This window comes from Prosopis cineraria, unplaced genomic scaffold (assembly GCF_029017545.1).
Source record: "Prosopis cineraria cultivar Desert tree isolate PC_DT_omini unplaced genomic scaffold, ASM2901754v1 PC11, whole genome shotgun sequence".
Lineage (NCBI taxonomy): Eukaryota > Viridiplantae > Streptophyta > Magnoliopsida > Fabales > Fabaceae > Prosopis > Prosopis cineraria.
The window spans coordinates 25,505,095-25,530,993 of record NW_026555342.1 but is presented as its reverse complement, the minus strand read 5'-3'; the positions used below and the strand labels follow the sequence as shown (position 1 = coordinate 25,530,993).

The 25,899-nt window shown below is 31.0% G+C and overlaps 3 protein-coding genes across 3 annotated transcripts; 1 reads left to right on the top strand and 2 right to left on the bottom strand.

Annotated features, from left to right (window-relative positions):
- Positions 1-8,401: 8,401 nt before the first annotated feature.
- LOC129285501 (G-type lectin S-receptor-like serine/threonine-protein kinase At1g11410) lies at positions 8,402-9,528 on the bottom strand. Its single transcript, XM_054921242.1, has 2 exons — positions 9,385-9,528; positions 8,402-8,699 (listed from the first exon to the last, which is right to left on the bottom strand). Exons 1-2 carry the CDS (start codon positions 9,526-9,528, stop codon positions 8,403-8,405), a joined length of 441 nt encoding a protein of 146 aa, XP_054777217.1. The 3' UTR covers position 8,402.
- Positions 9,529-10,427: 899 nt separating this feature from the next.
- Positions 10,428-11,105, top strand: LOC129286384 (protein MNN4-like). The gene has a single exon (XM_054922350.1). It carries the CDS (start codon positions 10,428-10,430, stop codon positions 11,103-11,105), a length of 678 nt encoding a protein of 225 aa, XP_054778325.1.
- A 2,502-nt stretch (positions 11,106-13,607) lies between these two features.
- LOC129286383 (G-type lectin S-receptor-like serine/threonine-protein kinase At1g11410) lies at positions 13,608-24,060 on the bottom strand. The gene is given in 11 exon segments (XM_054922349.1): positions 13,608-13,846; positions 15,432-15,642; positions 15,807-15,973; positions 16,411-16,539; positions 17,136-17,504; positions 17,507-17,950; positions 18,287-18,382; positions 19,094-19,229; positions 19,280-19,391; positions 23,710-23,785; positions 23,874-24,060. Coding segments are annotated over 11 exon segments (2,166 nt in total).
- Between the last annotated feature and the right edge of the window lie 1,839 nt (positions 24,061-25,899).

Here is a 25,899-nt window from a genome sequence, read left to right as displayed (position 1 = left end):
AGGTGGAAAACTAAGAAAAAAGTGCTGGCACATTATTATTATTTTGTTAGGAGCTAAAGCTTTTTTGGTCATTAGAAAATTTGTTACTCTCTACTAGATGTGTGGTACTCTAAGGGAACTATGTTGGATTTTCTAAAAAAGGAAGTATTTTGTTTAGTCAGACCAAGTGTTGAAACAATTGAAATACATATGTGCAGCAGCTTCTTCCTTTTATAAGCACAAAGTGGCAATTTTCACATAGCTTCACCTTCTAATTTTAGGGTCATTAGCTATAGTTTCAAAGTATTCTCCACTTTTGCTTACTTGCTAAAAGTGATGCGTGAATGGTTTTCAACTTTGACAACTTTTCTCCTCCTAGAAGAACTAGTTGGGCTTAGGCCAAAATTACTCTTTTTAGTCTAAATAGTTGGGCTTGAAGTCAAAATTATATTTTTAGTACCAAGAAATTCAAAAGTAAAATTTTTGAATCTTGAATAATTTCCATATCTCATAATCTCTATTCTCTAATATCATAACCCCTTTTATTTTCATTTATTCAAAATGTGTGATGTATCATATTTTAAACTTAGTTATATTTAAATCAATTGATTTAATTAGTATAATAGATTTTCTCATTCTAATAACTACATATCCCTCCTATTAATTTAATGTTATAACATTTAAGTTTATAAAATTTAGGTTTAAATGCAAAATTTTTGAATTAGGAGTAACCTCCATATCCCGTCTCTATTATCTAATATCATATTCTCTTTATTTTTGGATTTCAAAATTTTTGTTGTATAATATTTTACAATTATTTACCTTTAAATTAATTTATTTAATTAGTATAATAGATTTTCTTATCTTAATAACTACCTCTTAATTTAACTTCTCCCTAATTTTCAGGTTCATATTTTTGCATATTGCTTCCCATGTTAACCTAGGTATGTTATTTTAACTTCCCGAACCCATGATCTCTTGGTTTGAAAAATGTGTCCAATCCCCTCAATATCTCCCAAACTATCATGATGATTTCCCCCAAGAAAAGCCTCCTCCTTGTTCTACTTCATACTTACCCAAGAAAATACAAACGATTGTGTGGACATGAGGGAATTATGCACCAAACTCCTTCATCATACAACCTTTGATCACCCCACTTGAGGGTAAACTAATATATGGGATTTGATATCTCTGCATTATTAGAGATATAAGTTATACACTATCAACTTGTGTAAGACATATTAAAATTTCTTGACAAGTCATGGATATTTGCAATGATCTCCTCTTCGGCCTTTCTCTATTATGTTGTGTTATTTTAAAAGCTCTTCTTTTTAAGTGCATTGATAAGGAGTACTGATAATTTATTTGCCTTTATATCCATATATGGTAGGACGAAGTGCCTTTTATGGTGAAATTAATGAGACCTTAATGCCCATAGATTCCATTTCTTGATCAATGATACAAGTTTTACTAACCTTTGTGTATTATATTGAAAATCATTCTATTGATTTTCAACATATCTCTGCCATACCTTTCATTTATTCTTTTTCTTGGATTTATATATTGATTATCTGTTGGGTCTTCTTCATCATTATCACATTTGGTGGGCATAAAAATTTCTTCGCAAATTTTCTCTGCAAATTTTCTCTTGAGAAGGGGTTACATAACCTCAATTTCCATGACTATACCATATAGAGTTAAAGCCATCTAATTAATTTTTAAAAATTATTAAATTGTGTTTTATATATCATTTCACACATTAATAATAATTAAGTATATATGACTTATATTAAAAATTACTTTTACACATCTCAAGATATTTAGTTGTTTATTTCAAAACTAGGAATGTCTCAGCAAGAGAAAATCATTCGAAACTTGGTTTCTTGTAATCTTTTTTTTTTTTGGCCAACTAATTAAATTTGGGAAAATTACACTAAGGTCATATAGAAATATTCTAATCTAATTATTATCAAGAAGTCTCATGAAATGTAAAAATAATTCTAAAATCACGTGCGCTTTGACAGTAAATAAAATTTAATATGCATTTACTAAAATATTCTTATTAAAAAAAAAAGCTTCAGTCACCATTAATTCCATCTTCCTCTAAATCCTTCTTCCATAACAATACCAAAATTGTTTAGAAGCCAAAGCCTCAACGGAATCAATGATAGCATGGTTGAGGTAGAAAACTATTGAGCGTTGCAAGCGCTTTGTTTGGTTCACTATGGCCTCCACCACATCAAGATGGCAATGCCCGCAATACACTGCAGCAATCCCTCTGAATGCGTCCAAATACCTCCACCCTCTATCGTCATATAAGCAAGGCGTTTTCCCACGTTCACTATTTTCACCAATGACCACCATTGTCATGGTCATTAAAATAAAAATTGGGATCAAAATCAATGTATAATATATTGAACTTCATAAATAAATGATTTCTTACAGGAGTCTTGTACAAGTGAAAGATAGAGTAGCTAAGATATTGCTTGGATTTGATAGAGCTGTCAATTAGGACCAGCTTAATTTTAAAGGACCGACTCTTGAAGGGCCAAGGCCTAAATAACCTGGCCTTAATAAGCCGGCCTTAATAAGCCTGATCATACTTCAAAGTTTTCTTTTATAAGACTCAACCCTAACCCTCAGGGCTAAAGGGCCAGCCCACCAGGCCTTGGTCCCTTTTTTTTCAATTTAAAATTTTAAAAAATATATTTATAATTTTAAAAAAAGTTATTATACATAAAATTAAGTTTAAAAAAATAAATTTAAATTAATTTACACCACAATAAATAAAAAAAAACTTAAACATTCAGGTTTAATATCAAATAGCAACATCAAAATTAATACCAATAAAAATTAAATTTGGCTAATATTATTAACTAAATTTTAATGAATAAATGAAGGAGGGACATATGAGTCTAATATATTCATTTCTTTTGATTATATATTTAATCTTTTATTTTTTTATATTATAATTTTTTTAAAAAAAATAAAAGGGCGCTAGGGCCGGCCTTTTTATTAGCCCTCTTAAACTCGAATTACTATTTTTACCTTAGTCATTTTCAGGTTTAAAAAGGCCGACTCGATAGGTTCAACTTTAATTGACAGCTCTAATGCTTGGTGAGGATCTAATTAGTTGATGGGGCAGAGTAGGTGTTGAGAGTTAGGATTGTTCTGGGCTAATTTCTGTTGTTGGTTTTGGGCTATCTAGTTATCTTTGTTTTATTGGGCCTATGGGACTTTTATTCCTTTCTTTTTTTGTTTTATGTTTTCTTTTCTTGTTTCCGTTTTGGGTTTTCCCCATGTAAGGTTTGCTTTCTAGTATAGATCAGAGTTAGTTTTTTCACATGGGGCATAGGCTCCCAAGTTAGTTTTTGTACTCTATACCCCATAATGGCTTATGTTCTGAGTCTCAATAGCATTGCCCATCTTCCTCTTCATCCTTCGAGTTCATCATGAACCCCATTGAATAATCCTTTGCGCCTGGCTCTTCCCTTCATCAAATGGCCACCATCGGCGACCTTTGGCTTCCTTTCGCGTTGAGATTCGACCCTCTTGAGAGTAGAGTCTTCGAACTCGATGGAGATTCTCTCGAAGAAATCACAGAAGATGCCTCTACTTCCACACCCAACATATTTAGATCTCAAAACCTTGCATTTGAAGGAAGAATAAGAGGTTTGCCTGCTACTGGGATCTCAAAACTTTTTATTTTTAATAGTATTGTTGAGAAAGAAGGGTGAAGAGGAAGATGGAATTAATGGCAACCATACTTTTTTTTTTTTTTTCAATAAGAGTATTTTAGTAAAAAGCATATCAAAATTTATTTACCATCAAGCCCATGAGATTTTAAAATTATTTTTACATTTCAGGACTTCTTGGTAATTAGAAACTTTCTATGGCATCTTAATGTGTAAATTTTAACCTGAGTGATGGTCCTTCCTTCACCTGGCTCTCTCTCCCATCCTACATCTCTCTCTCTCTCTCAAGTGCTGACCTAGTGTCTCAATTTCGGGCTCGTTTGGTGGGCTTCTTAGGATTGCTGGATCCTCAACATGGCCTAGTATGCCCAACTGCTTTGGGCCAAACACAGACCACCAACCCAACTTGATGTAATAATGGGGTGAAACTGTGTTAGGCAACATATATGGGTGGTGGAGATTTCGACAGTAGAGATTTGAGCATTGGGGCTATCCAAACCAAATCTAGATGGGTTAGTTTTTATGAGATTTTTTTTTTTTACATTTACATTATTTTATATTTTTTTGGGTGGAAAATTTAAACTAAGAAAATACAAATCATGTTCAAAGCAAAGTATTAAAGAACTCGATCAAACCCATCATCATGCACTACCCATCCTATCCACGGGGGTGGTTAAATTATTTTAATTTTAAAAGGTGCCGAATAAAAAGTAGAACTCATATTCATATATATGTGCTCCCTGTGTTAAAAAATTTAAAATATTTTACCCAAATCTTTCTCCTAAATAAAGTATTTAATTTTCTTTACATTAACATTATCTTTTTATATTTATGTATATTTAATAGAATTTTTTAATTTAAAATAAATATAAAGTGATTTATTTATTGTGGATACTTTTAGAAAAAAGTACAATAATTATTCTTTAAAATATTAAAAATACTTTATATTTTTTAATATACAATCTCTCAAAAAATACTTTATATTTTTTAACAGATGAAGTAATAAATTTTAACTTATTCTACAGATGAAAAATAATTATTAATTTAAATAACATAAAATAGAAGTGAAAAATTTATGAACCATCTAAATTTATTATGAATGGTGATGGTAGAAGAACACCCATGTTTGTAGAGTCATACGGCTTGCTCTCATCTGGCCATTAACTGAGGTTAAATTAGGACCAACGAAATTTATTATTATTATTATTATTTTGTTTGAAGCTGGTGGACATATGGTAGTCATATGAAATTATTTTCATGAGAATTTTAAATGGACATCTTTCTGTGCGTGGTTTCAAATTTATAATTTTTTACCTCTATGACACATGGCATCATGAATATGCAGATGGTATTATTCCACTCAGTACATTGAATTATACAATTTTTTACGCGAAGACACTTGAGGGCGTATTTGACTTCTGTTTGTTAAAAGTCAGTTTTGTAAAAATTTATTAAATAAAAATCAGTTATTATAATAAAATTTATAATTAAATATGAGCCTATTTGGATACCCATTGAGAATCAATTTTGGGATCAAAATTATAATTTTGCAAAAGTTTATCTAAACACCTTCATTTTACAAAACTCCATTTGATTTAAAAAACTCCATTTTAGAGAAGTTAAAATTTCTTCCATTTGCAAAACTCCTTTTTTTTATATCATTTATTTGCACATTCAAAATTGATTCTCAAAAAATCATCTAAACATATTCAATTTATCAAAATCAATTTCTAAAAATTTATCCAAACATCATCATGTTCTAATAATCAATTTTTTCTATAATCAATTTTTTCTAATTGAAATCCAAACACACCCTATATTTTTTCAAAAGTCAATTCACTAAACAAAAAGTTGTTCAGATAATATACAATGAGAAGTACTTTTATATGTATAATTACAAAATAAAAAATTAATTTTATGATATGTAATTTTTATTACACATGCAATATATTTGAAATGTTTGAAAAATACATATAATTAAAATTTTAAATAATAAAAAATTTGATGTGTTAAATAATGAATGAGAAAAAAAATAAATATTGCCTGTTCATTAACCTTGCTCATTATTTCCAACCTCATAAGTTACCTTCCTTTATTTGTTTGTCTGACCAATTAAAATTTTTCTTAATTTAATAAAATTTTAATTTAATGATGATGGTCGCTGCCTGTATGATTTACCCAATCTCCTTGCAATTTGTGGTTTATGGAAAATTACAAGCTTAACAATATATGAAAAATATAATATTTGGCAAATAATCATAAGGGTAGAGTAGTAAAATAAAAATTAGTCACTTCCTCGTTAATACTCAAACCCCAACTTCATATTCAAACTTAAGTGAAAGTAGCTTTGAGAAAATAGACTTTTAATAACTTTTTTAATGGATTTTTTTAAAGGACTAATTTAGGAACTTTTTTGTAAACCAAACGATTTTTACTTTTAAAATTTCTCAAAAGTACTTTACAAATGTAAAAAAATTTGTTACCCAAACACAGGCTTTATTAACACCCACCCCCACATATAGGGCCACAATGGATCGAGAACATAGCGAATAGAACATAGCGAATGAATCGTAATTGTCTAACACTACAAAAAAAAAAAAATGTGTTAGTAGTCAAAAAAGAATCAATAAGGTTTTTATAGTCTTATAAGAGTTAATATTGGTCTAAAAATTAATATGGGATTAGTTTTAGGCATCACTTATAATTAACAATTAAAGTTTAATTTGAAATAATGTCTCCAAGTTTTTCTTTGAAAGGAACCAAAGTCTACATAAATAAATGGAAGAATTACATTCAAGGATTGCTTAAAGAAACTATTCACAAATAAGGATCCATAAAAATGAATTATTGTTAAAATAAAAATATGATTTATTTTTACTTAAGTGAGACTTGTTGTTAATCCTTACTTATGAATGATTTCGTTGAGTGATCTTTTAATGTGATTCTCCCTCAATAAAATAAGAATAATAATGATATTGGATTAAAGTCACTTGTGATTAGCCAATATCATCATCATACCTTAGAAAGTAATTCCACCTAATATTTTCAAAATTGGACTAAATATTAAACAGGAAAAGTTAGCAAGTCACAGTTCATATGGTTTAACTCGATTGCACTAATGGTCAAATTAGTGATATAATAATTAAATTAAAAATTTATATATGTATATAAATATTTCAATATAAGAAATAAATATGCAATTGTTATTTAATTTAAAAATAAAATTAAATATTTTAAGTTTATCATAATTTAAAAAGCCATATTATATAATAAAATGTCAAATGATTAAAAAAATTGATCATTTTTTAAAAAGCTTTGATAAAAAAAGAATTTTTTGACTAGTTTAGTTTTTGAAAATCGAGTTCAATTTTTGGCTTGATTTCAATTTCAGGTTCGATTTTCAGTCCAAAGCTACCCAATCCAACTCAACCTTTAAAATAATTTTTACATGTTGATCAAACTAAAATCTAAATTAATCTTAATTTGATTTGATTTTTAAATTGCTGGTTTCACGAAGCCAGTGCAAAAGCTGTGGCTCCTATCACAAAGTTAGTGTTGATAAAGCTATCCAAGCGGGCTCATTGAGATTGATGGCTTGTCTTTGGGCTTCGTCAAGGTAAGCTTTACATTGTGCCTCTGTGTAACTGTTCTTTCATAATCAATATTGTCTATTTGAGAAATGTTCCAAAATTTATATCTGATCATAAATTACAATAAAGCTACTTGACAGTATAACTTCTTTTTTATCAATTTTATTTGCTCCATCTTATTTTTATCCATTATCAAATGTTAAATAGTTATTAATTTTTTCTTTATTCAGCATGAAATGTTTTTCCTTTTTTGAACTAAAACTTTCAATTGTTAAAAAAAATAAAAGACAAAAAAAAAATTAAGTACCTTCATAACTAAAATTTAAAAAAAAATAATGAAAAAGGAAAAATTGGCCAAAAGGACCTGGTTAGAACTGAAATTGGCCCCAAGAACCAAATATATTTTAAGGACCAAGCTTACTTTTTTATTCACTTAACAATGTTGTCATTTGACCAAAATACCCATGTCTTAAAAAAAATTCAAAAATGAAAAACACCCTTTCTTTTTCCTTTATTCGCACGATTCAAAGAATCACAATAGTTGAGAGTGTATCTTCCTACAAGCTCTAGAGTAGCTTGCAAGATTGTAGACACCAAGGGTATGCTTGCATTTGTGAGACTGGAACTTGTAATTACTCATAGTTATTTCTGTCATGAAGAGGAAGAAGATGTATATAGTGTGGAGAGACATTATTCTTCTCAAGTTGTTTCTGTATGTGATTATTGACTAGGCACTTCATTTTGCTACCTTATATGACATCTCTTACCAAAGATATATAAGGTTTTAAGGGTCTAGCTATTAGCGTTTGCTTCATTTTGCCACTTTCAATACAATATTTAAAAAGGATTGCAAGACTGAATAGATAATTAATTATAGGCTTCCTCTATGGGAATAAGTGCTGGTTTAAGTAATAAGAATACAATGGGGTATGAATAAAAATGCAAAATCTAACCCTTTTTAGTATATCAGAAAAAAGACATTGAATTAAAAAGAAAATCATATGAAGATATAATTTGCTGAAATTACGTGCCTAACATGTCCCCTATTGAACGTTTGATTATGATGCCTGCATATTCAGTGTCTAACAAGCATACTATATGAGAGAGTACATTTAACTCATACAAACATATGTCAAGGTCAACGAGCGCTTATTGTAGTGCTAGTAATTTCATTCATTGAAGATTCTCCAGATGATTCTGAATCCAAATTGTTAGCAGAGTTGAATAGGAATGCTGGTTTTTTGGGAGTGGGAAGACTGACTTCATTGCCAAGCATGAAAATAACTTCCAACATGGATGGCCGATCGAAGGCATTTTCTTGCACACATAAAAGCCCAATTAGGATATGCCTAAGTACAACATCAATAGGATATGATTCACCAAGTGTTGAGTCCACAATGTCCAAGGCCTTCCCTTCTCTCCATAAATCCCATACCCACAAATTAATTCCACATCACATGATCATCATCAACTCAAGCAGAAATATGCCATTGAAAGGGAAAAGTACAAGGGAAGAAAATAGGGAGGAGGAAAAATTAGAAGGAAAAATTAATAATGAATTATATTAACTTTCCCAAAACAAAAATACTTTTAGAGCCTGTAGAAAATTTGATTTAATACTTCAAGCTAAAGTGGAAAAAAGAAAATTTCATTTAATACACCACATACATTTTTTATGAAAATTATATATCTATATAAATTATTTAAAAGATAACCTAATTATATAAATCTTGAATTATGAATATTATGTAATTAATTGTAAATTTATATAAACTTTTAATAAAAATATAAAAGTTCTTAATTTTGCTTTTAAAAGGAAAAATTTAGAAATTTTAACCTTGAGGGATTAAAACATTGAATGGATTAAAATATAAAGGTTCAATTAAATCAAAATAAATTATAATAACCTAATTCAAAATTGAAAAAAATTACAACGGCTGGCAGATACATTTTTCCAATTAAAAATTACTATTTTTGGAAGTTTCTTCCTCCTAGTTTTTCTCCTTCTCTATTTTTCACTGCATCCAAATAAAGGGTTAAGGTTAAATATGAAGGAATATGAAAAATAACCAAATCATTCGGTTTATATTTCATATCCTTATAATGATTTTTGGTCTTACATGTCCAATTAAGTTTAGGGATACCCTTCCTTTGTCACGATCTGTGTTTCTCTTGCCACTAGTAATCTCTAACAATATAATACCAAAGCTAAAAACATCTGATTTTGTTGAATATTGCCCTTCCATTGCATATTCAGGGGACATATTGTGAACACCGTATTTTGTTCAGGCATTTTTTTAATTTAATAATAAATAATCAAAAAATAAAAAATATAAAAATAAAATTTAATCCTTTTTTAGGATTATATTTTCAAAAAAAATATTGCTTAATTTTTTTAAAAAAAATCTCTCTCAAATTATCCCAACCATTCAAAGATATTGAAAATTATTTTTTTTTAGACTTAGATATCTTTAAATTTCTCTCCTTAAATCTTTTTGTTCTCCATTTAAATATATATATATATATATATATTAAAATTAAATTTTCCTTTCCTTCCTTTAATCTAATTAAAAAAAAACATTAAAAAGAATGGTAAAAATGCTGGACATGCACGTACGGAGCATGAGAAGCTACGCAGAGCAAGAAAAGCCCAGATGCAGACCAGAAAAAAAACTAAAACACAGACACGAAAACACTTTGAGTCAGACGCATGCATGCACAGCAAAAAAAAAAAGCGCAGAAGGAGCAGCGAGCAACCAACATACGTACACTTTTTCGACTAGCAGAAAAAAGGAAACAGAACCAAAAATGCAGCATGCAGAGTAGACAAAATAGCAGAGAAAGCAGACGTTACAGCAAGGAAAAAGTGAGATGAAACATAGCACAAACGCAGCACCCACACGCCAGCTGAAACGAGCACAGAAAAATGCAAAAAAAGGCAAAACACATAGCCACACGAAAATGAATAATGCAGAGCAGTAAAGGGAGAAGAAAAGAGCATGAAAAACGGCAGAAAATGGAGGAATGAGAGAGCATAAAAAGAGAGCGAGAAAACAGAGCAGGGGGAGGAGAAACTGAAAACAAAAAACAGAGACAGAGGAGAGAGTCCGAGAGAGAACGAAGAAGAAAGGGACGGAGACAGAAAATGAAAGAAAAACAGAGCATGGAGAGAAGGAGAAACAGGAACGTTTCAGTGAGAGAGAAGAGGGAGGAGAGACGAAAAAGAGAGAGCCATAAACGTGAGAGAGAGGCGAGACCGAGGAAGAGTCCGAGAGAGGAGGAAAAGGAAAGAGGAGGGACGTTACGGCAGACGCAGGACACTGGAGGAAGAAGAGAAAAAAACTGGAGGAGGAGAGACGAGAAACACGACAGAAAAACCAAACGAGAGGAAAGCGGAGGAAACGAGGGAGAGAGCATGAAAAAAAGAGAGACAGCCATGCAACACGTCAAAACAGAGCACGAACGGCTCTATTGGCACGGGTTCACGCGGCTCTGGAATTTGCGGGAGTTGTTTACAGCTTCAGCTTCAAACTCAACCATGGGAAAGAAACAACAGGATATCTCCAGAGCCAGCGAGCCTATAACCGAGGAAGACCCAGTCTACCGGGCGACCAAAGCAGAGAAGAAGAAGAAAAGAAGAAGAGCAACAGAAAGTGGGTATTGCAAGGAAATAGGAGTGACTGAGTCAGTAGTCTCAGCTACTGGAAAGAAAGTTTGGATCAAGAAATATTTAGTATTCAACAATGGAGAATCTCCTCATGGCACTGAAATCAGCTGGGTCATACAAAAGTACCATCTTTGCTCTTCAGGCTCTCACAATATGTCTCGTACAAACACATAAGGAACTCCAAAACCAGTAAGTTATTTAGTTATATGTTATATATAGTTAGGCCAATCCAGTATATATTCACAATTTCTCGTGGAGATTGATTGAAAATTGATGAACTGTTTTGTCCCATTTTATGTTTGAATGAATTATTCTTGAATATGTGCATCTTTAGTGACTGTATGGTAAACATAACTATTATTTTTAAATTTTGTCATATGAGATTTTAAGAATCCCCAAAAGCACTGAGAATAACCTTATATCATGTAAATCAATAAGATTTCATAGGTATGAAGATCTGACTTGTATATTAAAGATGGGTTCTAATAGCTCATCATTGAAATTAACTCTCTTTTTATAATTTAAATCAATAAAATATTTAAGTCTTGTGTGAGATTTCAAGAATCTTCGTAGAGACTTAAATTAATCACATTATCGTGTAGGATAATAAATCCTTGCAAATATTGTTATTCACAATTTATATGGTAAATAAATAAATGAATTTTGTAAATAAAATAAAAAAAATTTATAATTATTAATTAATCAAATTAATGTATTTAAATTATAATCATATTCACCAATTATATCTTTTAATCATGTGAGATTTTTGAATCTCCGTAGACTTCTAAGATAATCGTATTATCGTATGAGTCAATAAGACTCTACAGATATAATGATTTAGTTTTAAAAATATATATATAAATTATATATTAAATTAATTAAATTAAAGATGTATTTAAATTTAATTCCTTTATTGTGTGAGATTTTAGAATCTCCGCAGATATTTAGGATAATCATATTACCGTATAAGTCAATAAGGCTTTACAGGTATGTTGATTAAAATTCTTCAAAACCTATATCTACATGCTAAAAAAATTATTATTAACACTTAAAAATATACATAAGAATCTAAATAAATAAATTAAATTGCCAAATTCTTTTATCGTGTGAGATTTTAAAATCTCCGCAAATATTTAGAGCAATTGCATTATCGTATGAACCAATTAGGTTCTGCAGGTATTGCGATTAAATCCTCAATCATAAAGAAAAATAATTTTAAACCCTTTCCTTTCTTTATTCCAAAAATTCAAAAATGGAGAAAATAATTAAAATTAAATTACCTTTTGTAATTTAAAACACACATATCAAAATTTCAGAAATGGTTTTATTTGCAAAATGGTGAATTATTTCTAATTAATTTCTCTTCAAAAATATTTTCACTACCAAACTTTCAAGCCCGAACTACGTGGACTTTGATCCCCATCACAGGGTACGTAGACCTCAAAGTCAGATTCTGAGTCAAGTCCATCCTCCCTCGTACATAAATAAACATTTCTGACATAATTCTTATCATTTTTATCAAACACATGAATACAAAAGGGATAATTAAAATAATTATAAAACCATATTAATATAGCACAACAAACTTCAGGTAACCATTCTGACGAACGGGTGTTGTGGGGTGCCTAACACCTTTCCCACACTCAACCGACTCTCGAACCTATTCTCTATTTCTGCAGACCACCCTTATCTTCCTTTTAATCGGTTTCCCAAGATTTACCTCAAAATCTTGGTGGCGACTCCTCGTTCGATCCGGTTCCCGCCGCGAAGGCCGAGACCTCGACTCGCGCACCGTCCACGTCGCATTTTTTCGGGTGTGACACATATAACCATTGTTTTTAAAACCGGACCGGACCGACCGGTCTGACCGGTGAACCGGTGACCCGGCCATGTGTCCGATCCGGTTTTTCTTTTTATTGTGATTTAAGTTAACCCGGGTTAACCCGGGTGACCCGAGATTAACCCGAATTAACCCACCCAACCCCTCGATTTAGGCGGGTTGGGTGGGTTGAAATTTAAAAAAAAAATTAATAATGATTAATTAAGATATATATTTATTTTTGATATAATAATGATTAATAATAGGTTAATAGGAGTCATAGAGTAAAAAAATTCATACTTATGTCAGATGAGGGGACGGAAGAAGCAAAAAGAAATCAAAAAGTATAAATATATATTATATTATATTATTTTTTAATTTGAATTATTTAATTAAATAATTTTTAAAATATATCACTTTTATTTATTATCTTTTATTTTAAAATAAATTTTTATTTCTATTATTTTAACTCATTGAAATTTTTTTATCATTTAGTTAACCTTATTTTTAAAAAATATAGAAATGTTGTTATACTTTATTATTATTAGAATTATTGTTATATGTTATATGAGATATTAAGACTTGGATATGTATGAACATATTGAGAATTAATACATTTTTTTATTTAAATTATATTATTTTATTATGACCGGTCTGACTCCGGTTTGACCCCCGGTTGAACCCATGACCCTTGACCCCTGAGTTTGGCCAGTTCAATGACCGGTTCGGTTTTTAGTACCTTGCATATAACCATTGCAATAATTCAAATCATTGTGGCGTAAATAATTAATTTTTTTGTATAAATAAATAAATAAATAATTCTTAATTTAAGAAGATGTAAAATAGTAATGTTCTTACTAGGTCCCAACAACTCGTCTTGTTCTTGCTTGGATTATATCCTCTCCAAATATTTTAGCCATGCTAAAATCTGAAATTTTAGGATGCATTGCAACATCTAAAAAAATATTGCTAGCTTTAAGGTCTCTATGAATTATTTTTAGCCTTGAATCTTGATGAAGATAAAGAACACCATGAGCAATTCCGAAAATAATATGAACTCGTGTATTCCAATCTAATCTTGATCTATGATTCATATCTGCAATTGAAACCACAAAAGCTTTACCTTTAAGTACCATTGAAAATTGAGAAAAGGTAATCTAGCTATGCCAAACACGCACATGTAATTAATTATTGAGATACCATAGAAATTCAAGCTAACAAAATTCAATATATTAATATATTAAATAAAATTTACAACAAACTACAATATGTTAAGCGATATTGAGCAGTATAATTCATCTTTTTTGTGACGAATGAAAAATGTCTAACCTTTTTTTAAATATATATCATATTTTTGTGTGTGGAATATATTATCAAGTTGCTTAGAAACATAACTAAACAAGCATATGTCTACCTCAAATTTCATATATCAACAAAATTCTTACATAAAATGTGTTGATTTACTTAATTTAGTTAAAGTATATATATTTATAATTGGGTTAAGAGTCAGAAATGCCCCTGAAATGCACACGAAAAGTTTTAAATGACTTTAAACTGAATTATGAATAATTTATATCTCAGCCTCAAAAAAACATCGCTCTGTACCCCTGACATTAACTCTCCCAATTCTATCGTTACGTGAGTCTCACATTTTTTTTAATATTTTTAATGAGTTCCACTATTTTTATATTTTTTATAATATTAAAACATACCCCTCTTCCCGACTCTCTCCTCTCCCCCCCCCCCACCTTTTATTCCTCTCTCTCTCTCCCCCATCTGTCTCGTTGTCTTGTCTGAGTGGTTGATGCTTTTGCAATTTCCACTCTTCTTCTCCCTCTACCCTTCATTATCCGCCAGCAACTTCTATTATGCCTCACCTAATCTAGACGTAGATCCAATCCATGCAGGTTCCCTCACATCTCCCTCATGACCTTTCGCCAACTCTCATTCCTTCCGATCATTATCGTGACAATGAAGACTCACCAACAAGAAGCTTCACCTACGTCCTTAGTCTCACCTTGTTAACTTCTTTTGTCATCTTTTGTTCTTTGGCTCTAGTTTGCCCATTGGAATTACACTGGCTTTCTGTCTCCCAGACTCTAGCAACAACTTCCTTTTTCTTCTCCCTCTCCACTTTCTCTCCCTCCCTCCCTCGTCCTGAACCATGAACAACTCGAACATTGGTAGCTTTGACAGAAAAGGTCATGAACCCATTGGAGACAACACAAGTGACCAGAGGGGCATGGCCAGTTGAGGCTGAGATCTGAAGGCGACACAGAACCCTGGAGAAGGGGTCAAAGCAAGTGGTGCTAGTGGAATTGTAGAGAGAGGGGATGTGCTGTTCGGCTGCAAAGGGAGGGAGGCCGCTAAGGATGGTCTTGTAGCTGAAGTATGGGAGGCCATCGACATTGCACTGGTTCGAGAAATCAGAGAAGGAGAGGGAGGTTGCGAGAGAGTGGGGGAGGAGAGAAGGAGATGGAGGGAGAAGAGTAAAAAATATTAAAAAATAATTATGGGGGCCGACAAACACCAACAAGCGAAAAGAAAATGGCAGGGTAAAAGGAGTGGGGATTTTTAAAGTTGACAGATAAAATTAACCACAAGTTGAATTTAGGGTCTCCAATTCTTGAAAGCAATACATGTACACTAGATTAGACAAAGAGAGAGAATTAAAGGCTCACCAAAAAGGTAGAAGTCCAAGCTTTTGTTGGGCAAATGCTCATAAATTAACATCCTTTCTTCTTTGTGAATGCAATATCCAAGCAACTTCACAAGGTTTCTGTGCTGTAATTTTGCAATTAGTTTAATTCCATTCTTGAATTCTTGAATCCCTTGTCCATGACCTTTAGATAACCTCTTCACTGCTATTTCTTGTCCATCCACTAACAAGCCCTAAAATATGAAAATTTAAATTATTCTAATTGGTGCAATTAATAATCCAATCAATAGTAGTGTAACATCATAGATATTATTACCTTCATAAAAATATATAAAATGATAATAAGATTATAGAAACTTGCATAAATGGGATTAATTATAAGCATTAATTCACTTACCTTGTATACACAACCAAACCCACCTTCACCTAACTCATTCTCATTTGAGAATTTATTTGTAGCAGTCATTATGATTTTGATGCTGAAAAATGACAAGGCTAGCTGTGCACTATTTACAGCTTGCTCCTCTCCGGAATCCATCTTTAGTTGTTGCTCTGTCATTTTATCTACAATTAGCCAATAAAAAGGCATGAAGCAATATTGATCTTTAAGAAATTTTAAACAAAAAGTATTGATAGAGAGACAAAATGTTTAGAACAACAACAACGATTTTATAGAGAGGAATCATTTTTTTTTTTAAACTTACTATATCTTTTATCACAAAATCATTTAGAATTAATATAATGAATTTCACAAAGCAAAATATCAATTTTCTTTGTTTTTTTTTTTTTGCATGCAACAACAATTTAAATCACAAAAAATGGATTTGGTGAAATTCATTAAAAATCATTAACCTATCCCCCACAAGAATACGAATTAATATTCAGTTTTAAGATAAACACAAAAACGAATTAAGTTGTCTATTAACTCCACTAAACTAATTTATAATTATCACACATTCTACTTCTTATCTTTAATTCATGACATGAAAGGAATAACGCACCTCTTTTATTCTTCTGAAACCAATACACAATGATGGCAACAAGAAGAACAATGAAAGTGATAGAAGCTGCTGTAATTCCCACCATCCTAGCCATAGCAAGCATTCCTTTTGCCTTCCTGGCGTATTTTGCTGAGAAAAAGCAGGGTGGGGGGGAAATCTTAAAAACCAACGCAACTTTCAAAATAGAGTAAAGCATTCACCAAGAAATTAAAAGAAAAGACCAACAGGCTGGATCTCATGGAAAAAAGGTTAGTCCTTCATACCATGATGAACTAAGTTTTAAATCTCCACTGAGAGAAAAATGTCCATATTTAGTGCCCAAGCGTGTTTTAAACAGTATATTGCCTCCAACAGGAGGACACCCATGTGTGATAAAAAAACTGGCTAAAGTACATTTTTATTCCTTTAACTTTATATAACATTTTATTTTAATTTCTTAATCTTATAAAGTGTCTTTTCCATTCTATAACCCAAACACTGCTAGTTTCATCAACAAAAAATTCATAATTTAAATATGAAAAAAATATTATCAAATGTTAACATAATATTTTCTAAAATAATAATGATTAGCACAAAAAATAATTTTTTGAAACTAACAGAATCAATGTTAAAAGATTGAAAATATATTTTATAAAATTAAGGGATCAAACTGAAACTGTAGAAAAAGTTAGAGGACCTTTCAACCTAAAAATATTAAAAGAAAAAAAATGGAATAATATGGTTACCTAATTCAATAGCATCAACACGGACATATAAATATTGGCCTCCCTCACTCAATACCTGTGTGTCCATTAGAGCACCATGCCATGTTAAGCACCCACATCCTAATCCATTTCTCATATCTGTAGCTGCATAAGCAGTGCAAGAACAGTTTCTCAAGCATGCTCCTTCACATTCCTCCATATTCAAACCCATTTTACAATTAGCTATAGATGTGTCAGGAATCTTGACCTTTCTTACCATCACAAATCCTTCTCCATTATTCCCACACATGGATAGTGATCCTTTCTTCCTCACACACCCCTCTGTTACAACATTGTTTTGATTCCAATCCGTTGGATTTTTCGGTTCATACCCAGGCAAGCATGAACACCAAAGTTTGACTGGTTTTGAGGATCACACTTACTGTTGGATCCGCAAGATTCATAGTAGTCACAATTCAATTCTGGTGCAGACCATTGGCGTGTCCATTCATTTAAACTATCATCCCACTTGAATAGTTGTGCTAATCCTGATCGAAGAACTACTAATCTGAAGATATTGGTCTTAGAAATAGCATTGTACATGTATCCTACTTCATCATCATTATCAGGAACAGACACGTTCAAAATGTTTGGCATGGCTCGTTTCAAAGATGGGATCCCAACTAATATTTCCCCATTGGAGGGTCCAGCTCGCCATAAAGGAAAGTTATTCTTATACAAGAAAACCTGAGATTTTCCCCTGGTACTGAATCTAACTGAGAAGCTTCCAGTTCCAGGATCTTCTTCATTCTTCCATGATTGCAAGAACCAGCTTTGACCAGTTATTTTGTTAACTCCTAGTTTGGCATATGGAAGGAGTGTATCAGTGGGATGATCAAAGCTCTCCCAGAGAAGAGTTTTAGATTCATCATTTTGAATCAAAACAAGGTTACCCAAATCTGAGAGTTGAGCGATAATGGGTTTATTATTTGGGAAGACACAGACAGAAACGTTTGTGGACCATATGGGTAAGTTTGAGGAATTTTGATGGAGAACTAGGTTTCCATTTGAGTCGATGGAGAGAACTCCAGATTTGTCAGTGATTGGATTGTCTCTGTTGGCAACCCAAACAACAGTTTGCGTTGGGAAATTATGATACCAAATTCCCACATAACGATAGTTAGATTTATTACCTGGAGTGAAGAAACCAAGAGCAAACTTTTCTTCTTTAGAAGTCAGAAGCTGACCATCTCTAATGGGTTTGTCCTTGGTTATGGCGTCAAGATCAGCTGCACAAAGCAAAAGACAGCGAAGGAGTATTATGGCAGAAAACATAAACTTCCCCTTCGCTCTCTTCATTGTCTCGTCCCATGAATCCATAGGCGGACAAGATTGCAGTTTAAAGAAGTGATTACAGTATGAGTGTGAACAACTGCACATGTATATATGTATTGGGAAACTTACTTGTAAGTCCCATGTAACACGTTAAGTTAGTCCCAAGTCCACCCGAAGACTAAAAAAAGACTAATGCCCAGTTGGTACGTGGGAAATGAATTTTAACGGAAATGAATATAAACATGAGATTTAAAAATATGTTTGGTAGATTATAGGGGAATCAATGTTAAAATATGAAAATACTAGAATACTCTCATCCAAAAAATTTGTTCCACATCCAACCAGATCTGCTTCAACCCAAATCTCCCTCTCTTTACTCTCCCTCTTTGAACCCCCGAGGGTTTCTCTCAAAACCGATCATCTTCTTAGTTCTCTCATCATTTTCCCCATCTAATTCATCGATCCTTTAAAAGGTCTTAGAATTGCGATCTCAGAATTTCCACAATGTCTGCAAATCTCACTGGCGGGGCGATAATGACCATGTGCAGAGACGATTTCTAGGCGAGAACGACTAACCACTCAAAACTAAATTTAGATGAATCAAAGCGCAAAACTGTTAGGGCACAGAGAGAGACAGAGAGCATAAGAAGAAATGTGGAACTTACAAGTACAGAATGAAAGAGTATGGCCATTGGAGAGTCGAAGAGCAGGAGCACGGCAACAACAAGACAGAGAGAAGTTGAGAGAGTTACTTAGCACACAGTAATTCCTTATTGCTATTTGCGAAGGATGAGAAACGAATCAACGGCAGGAAAGGACGGAGGAAGCCCAGCAACGGATGTTAGGAAGACCAGCTCTCTGATCCCTTCGCGGGTGACGGTGACGGAGACGATGTGAAGACCAGTTCCGTTCCGTCGAAAATGGTAGTGGCCTAGTGGGGTGGGATGTCGAAGAGCAAGGACGCTGAAAATGGGAGGGGCAAATGTGTCTAAAACTTTTATTAATGGGGCATAATTGTTAGTAAAATTCTATGGCTTTCATGGTTCACTTGATGAAACCGAGTTCAATCATTTTTGGTTAAATTTAACTTTACATGAAACTAAATTCATGAAATCAAACAATTTTTTTTTTCTAATTTCATATCCATTTCAAAATTCAAATCTCATGTTTCAAATTTCAATATATCATTGAGACTAAAGGTGAGTATCGATCAGTTCGGTTTGGTTTGATCTCAAAATATTCAGAATCGATCGATCGAATAACACTGAAAATGAAAACTGAATTGAAGCAAACAAAACAATCAAACCAAACAAGGACTAAATCAAAACTTGATAATTCGATTTGGTCGGTTAATTTGGTTTTTTTGTTTCATATTGAGCTATTGAAATTGGGCCCATTTTTTTTAAATATTAAAACAAACAACACTATAAAATTGATCGTTTTTTCTATTTATTTTTTTTTCAATATGAGCCCATTTTAATTACACCCATATGACATAAAGTCTAAATATTATAAAGGCATGGATAATCAAATAAACAACCACAAATAAACACCGATGATCAAATAATGGTCCCATAATCCAGTTGTAACACCATAATCCAGTCACAACACCTACTGATGAGAGTTACTGATCGAAATAGAGTTTCAAGTGATGTTATTATTTTTTATTCTTTATTAAAATAAAAAATAAAAATAAAATAAAATAATTTATAAATTAAATATAATTTATAATTAATAAATTATATATAATTCGGTCGGTTCGATCCATTTGATTTTAAATTTTACTAACCGAATCGAACTGATGAATCGAAATATTTAAAATAAAAAAACTGAATCGAACCGAAAAATCAAATAGACCAAATTAAATAAATAAAATTCGGTTCGGTTCGATTTTCGGTTTCGATTCAGTTTTGCTCACCCCTATGTGAGACCAAAGTGGCATGATCAATGGTTTAAGTTCATCTGCACACTACTCAGTAGAGAATGAACATCTTGATGAGATTTGGATCATTTGAAGTTTAATCCACATGTCCAAATTTAAAGTCTTCTAATTTTTATTCATATTTTTTATTTCATGTCTATTAAAATAAAAAATACAATTTTTTTCTAACAAATATTTTATAATTAATTAGGATAATACAATTTTAATTTGGATAGTCTAATTTAATTTTAATATTTTTATAATTTTTATAAATTGACTATCTAGATCATTATATTTATCATTTAAAACCAAAGCAAACATGTCAGCCAAACTGACAACCCAATAACCCGACTGTATGTTCGATTCTATTTTCTAATATGAAGTGAATTTGTCTGACTCAGGTTAATTCATATCAATCCACCCAACCCTATAAATCAAGTGGGTTGATTTTTTTATCAAATTTTGACCCCCCAAAACAACATGGTTTTAAGCAGGGTTTTAAAAATCAGACCGAACTAATCGGTTCAACTGGTTGAATCGGGAATCGGCTCTTGGTCCGATTTGGTTGACCCATAAAAATTGGTCATTATAAAACCGGTCAATAACCGATAAAACTGGATAAAAATCGGACAAGTTTTCATGAGAAAACCGAACAAAATTTAAAAATAAAAAATAAATTAAAATTAAAATACATCTTTCTTGATATTTAAATAAAAAGCTTCACTTATAATTAATATTAATTATGTAGTTATCAATAATAAATTATATTACCAAGCATCTATAATATACTTTTGAAAAAATACATATTTAAATGTATTTCTTATTTAATTATGATACATAAATTAAAAATATATTAATTTAATGTCAACTAGTTCAACCCCGGTTAGATCATGGTTCGACCAATAAACTGTAAACCAGTGTCTCGTCCGATTCAATGACCGGTTCAATTTTTAAAACTTTAGTTTTAAGGGATAGGATATAAAAAAATTTTAAAATAAAAAAAAATTGTAGAAACCCTAAATCTCTTTCTCTTTTTTGAGTTACCATTTTTAATTTCAGACACCTATTTTTTTTTTTAAAAAAAAAAGGAACCTTACTTTTGTACTCATTCTCGCCGTTCTTGATTTTCTCTTGTCTCCTTCCTTCACTGTCAAGTCTGTTAAAGTGCACCTTACCCTTCAAGGCTCATGCCCCATGAACATTGCTCAGGTGCTTGACGTTGCTGTTGTGAATTTGAGATGAGATGGATGTTCTCTTTCTTTTCTTTAGCACAGCTTCTTCCAATTCTCAAGCAAAGATGAAGAGAGAAGCAGATGAAGACCAATGCGTATTGAAAATTAAAAAATTGAGGTGATTGATGTTTGCTACACATTGAAAAAAGTGTAAAAGGAATGCAGGCTAGAAATAGGTTGGTAGGAAAAAATTATATAATGTAAATTTTATACATTTTCATTATTTTTTAACAAAATATTTATTACTTATTATATAATAAAAATATATATTATTTATTATAATAGGTCTAATTTTAATTTGACTTCGATCATATCCCTAATACTTGACCTTTAATTTCAACTGATTCGATTCAACTTTTAATGCCGTGATTTAAATGTATTTTAGATGGTCTAGGTTGAACATTAATTTTTTTATAATTTTTTATTTCAATAAATATAATATTAAAAATAAAGATAAAATATTAACTAGTACATTTTAAAAAATTAAAAAAATTGTTACTTAAAAATTTTAAATATAAATTTTTCAGAATAAATATAGATAGTCAATTTATAAATTATAAAAAATTTTAATATTAAAAATTGGATAATCCAAATTAAATATAGACTGTTCAGTTGTTAATAAACATATTTATTGATTTTTTTATATTTTTATAACCTTTTATTTTATTAAATATAAAATAAAAATGGAAATTTAAAACTTTTAGATGTATTAAAAAAATTGATGTTTACCTATCAAAAAAAGTTGACAATTGTGTAAGTTGTCAATGAAATTTTTTAAATCTAGTTAGTTTTAGATTTTCTTAAGAAAAAAATTACTTACTTTTTTGAAAAAAGTTATTTCATGAATTTTTATGATATTTGTTTAAATTTTTAAAATAATTGGAATAGAAAAAAGAGAGCATGTTTGTGATTATTTGGACAAATTATTTTGAATAGCTTTTTAAAATAATATGATGTGGAAAGAATGTTAAACAATATTGAGATACGTGAAGATTTCATAAAATTTAAATATTTTAATAATAAATTATTCTTATAAATCAGAAATCCATGTCGATACTGTAAAAATATAAAATAAATAAATAATAATAACTTTTTTTACTGTAACTAAATATAAAATATAGTTTGCTTTTTTAAAATCACTATAAAATAAATATTTATTTTATAAAATGTTTAAACTATCTAAAAATTATTTAACTTTTAAACTTTAAACAAATTAGCCCCTTAGAAGTAATTCTCCTATATATATAAATATAAATATAAATATATATATATATATATATATATTTGAGCCAAGATCCTTGTGCTCATTGTGCTTCCCAAGAATGGAGATTGCAGTTAAAGACAAAAGTGGTTGAATTGGCTCTAGGGTCCGTTTGGATTTCAGTTGGGTATAATAGATTATGAAATAATTGATTAAGTGGTAGATTTTAATCATAATTGATTATGTTATAACGTAATCTGTTTGGATACTGTTTTTTTAAAATTAATTTTAACAAAATTGAAGATGTTTGGATAATTTAATCAGAATTAATTTTAACTATATAAATTACTATATAATTTAATTTTTAAATATCAAATATTAATTTTTTGAATATACAAAGTTTAAAAAAAAAAGGGAAAAGAAGAGAGTTTAATTTTATTTTTATTAAATTATGTGCTTCTTTGTAATTTTTTCTTGGGCCATTCTTTGTAATTTTTCCCAACGCTTTTTGATAAACGTTCTGCAAAAGCTGATGGAGAGAACTTACGGAAAAACGCGCGTCCTGACCCAAATCGATTTTTGATGATTTTTGACTGTTTGGCTAACTTTTCATATTAATCGATTTTTTGCCTCAAAAATCGATTAATGAGGCAATCCAAACGGACTGCTATATGTTTGCTTCAATGTGAAAATATGAAAATTGAGCTCCATCAAATTTAGAAGCACAATGACCAGGACCAATTGTGTGATTAAATGTTTAAAACACTTATTAACAAACAGATGATAGAAAAAGTTGTATTAAGTTTCGTCTGATGCTTTAAAATATTGTGTGAAACTGCCAAATTCCACACTATAAATTCAATTTATACGGAATGAGTTAAATTTCTCGTGAAAATAATGGGTTTGCCTAAAATACTTGTGACTTACCTGAAGCTTCCTTCCATGTATGCTGGCTTGTTAGACTTTGACGAATCAGAGTCCAAGAGATGTTTCATTGCTTTAACTTTTAAGGGGCAGTATAGGCGTTCATATATTTTATTTAGAAAACAATGTTTATGAAAGAGATTTTGTTTTTAATTGGCCAAAAGTACTTCTATTCAGACATAGAAAAGGGCAAAAGCCACCACAGTAGCAGTACAAGCAAGGAAACGACAAAACTAAAGAAAAAGCAGCAAAACTAAAGAGAAAGCAAATCAGCATAAACGAGAAACGAATCAGCCTGTCCCATCGCACCAAGGCACAGTTTTGCTCTGGATCAAGGTACTGAATCAGATCCATCGTTAAACTAATTAAGGTCAGGAGACTTAGAGGTCAACACTTTAATTGGGAGTCAAAATCATCGTAATAAAATAATATAATTAAAATAAAACACATTAATTCTTAATATATTTATCTATATTTAAGATTTAATATCTCATTTAACATATAGTAATAATTCTAATAATAAAAAAACACAAGAATATTTCAAATATTATTCACCTTTATAATAAAATTAAGATATTTTAAATTATGTTACATAAAAAAATACAAAACAATAAATAAATGTCAAATAATAACAATATTAAGGTAAAAATATATAAAGTAGAGAAAATTACAGCCAATCCTCTCTTAAGAGAATTAATTACAGATGAAGACCAATGTCAAATAAATTATTGTCAAAATAAAAATATATTTTTTTTAAATAGAACTTGTTGGTCTTTATTTATAATAAATTTTTTTAAAAGAAGGCTGAATGTGATTCTCTTGTTAACACACACACACTTGTATTACACACACGCACTAACGCACAATTGCGAACATGACGAAAAGGATAGTTTATAAGTTTATGTCCATTGCCATTGCAATATTTTATGACGTTGTATTTTTAAAAATTTAGACTTCCAATCAATTTCAAGTTATTAGCATATGTATTATTATTATTTTTATTGATTAATAAAATTAACTTGTGTTTTGGCCAAAAAAAAAAAGTCTATTTCCACTCATCTATGCCTAGGTCATCATGCCCGAAAAGAAGAGTTAAATAGTGTAAGGAACACCATCTCTTTCATTGCTGCCCATCTTTTCTCTGCTTTGCAAAATTCACACCCCAAGTTGAAAAGCAATGTTTGAAGATTGAAGAGGTAAGAGGGAACAATGGAGAGAGCAAACCAAGTACCATGGAGATGACGGAAGTGAAGAGGATAAGGGCACAATTCATAACAGCGGCAGACCCACCATGACATGGCGATGGACCCATGACAAACGAGAAAGAAGCCGTTGAAATAAAGAGTCCGAGAATGTCGAGAAGTAGTTGCTAAAATGATGCCAAGGGATAGAGAAACAAAGATGAAGATGAGTGAATGAACAAGGACACAGACACCGTTGGTTAGGCTTAGGGCTTCCAACTCTATTTTATTTGTTATTTTTCTAAACCTAAAATGGCATTGTCTCGGGGAAATTTTCGGGCTTCTAGATTTTCTTTTCAATTTTTATTTTTTTTATTCTAAACCCCAAAATGTTATCATTCTGGAAATTAGAATTTTAAAAAAATATAAATCCACCCAACCCACCAGACTTATGGGGTAAGGTGAATTGATCCGAGTTAATCTTGGGTCATCTAGATTAACTCGGATTAATCATGGCCTCTTCAAATAAAAATGTTGGACCAAATAGATGACTAGCTCACCGGTTTGATTGGTTGGTTCGGTCTAATTTTAAATACAATGCTTTGGATAGAAAACAAATTAGGGACCGTAGCATCCTTAGCTAGCACAAGTGACAAAAGAGGTGATGGTGTCTCCAGCCATCCAACCGGACTCACTCCCTTAAAAGCTAGATCAGCTGCATGATTGCCTTTGCATGGTACAAAGGAGAGAAAAAACCTAGCTTGAGTTGCCATTAGATCCAGGGAATCATCAATGATACTTTTGCAAAGCCATTTTCCATTGATGATTGACTTGTTTAACATAAGAAACCAACATGAGGCAATTACACTCGAAAATCACCTTCTCATATGTGAGATCTCTGGCTAACAGAAGGGCTCTTTTTAAAGCTAGAGCCTTTAACATGAAGGCCGAGATGGATTTTGACTTTATCAACAGAGCCCCAAATGAAGTTTCCAGCATTCCCTCTACAGAT

Coding starts and splice junctions, on each gene's coding strand:
- LOC129285501 (XM_054921242.1), bottom strand. CDS start 9,528: ATGTCCCCTGAATATGCAATGGAAGGGCAATATTCAACAAAATCAGAT. Junction 8,700..9,384: donor CCCTAAACTTAATTGGACAT/GTAAGACCAAAA, acceptor ATTAATTTGTGG/GTATGGGATTTATGGAGAGA.
- LOC129286384 (XM_054922350.1), top strand. CDS start 10,428: ATGGAGAGAAGGAGAAACAGGAACGTTTCAGTGAGAGAGAAGAGGGAG.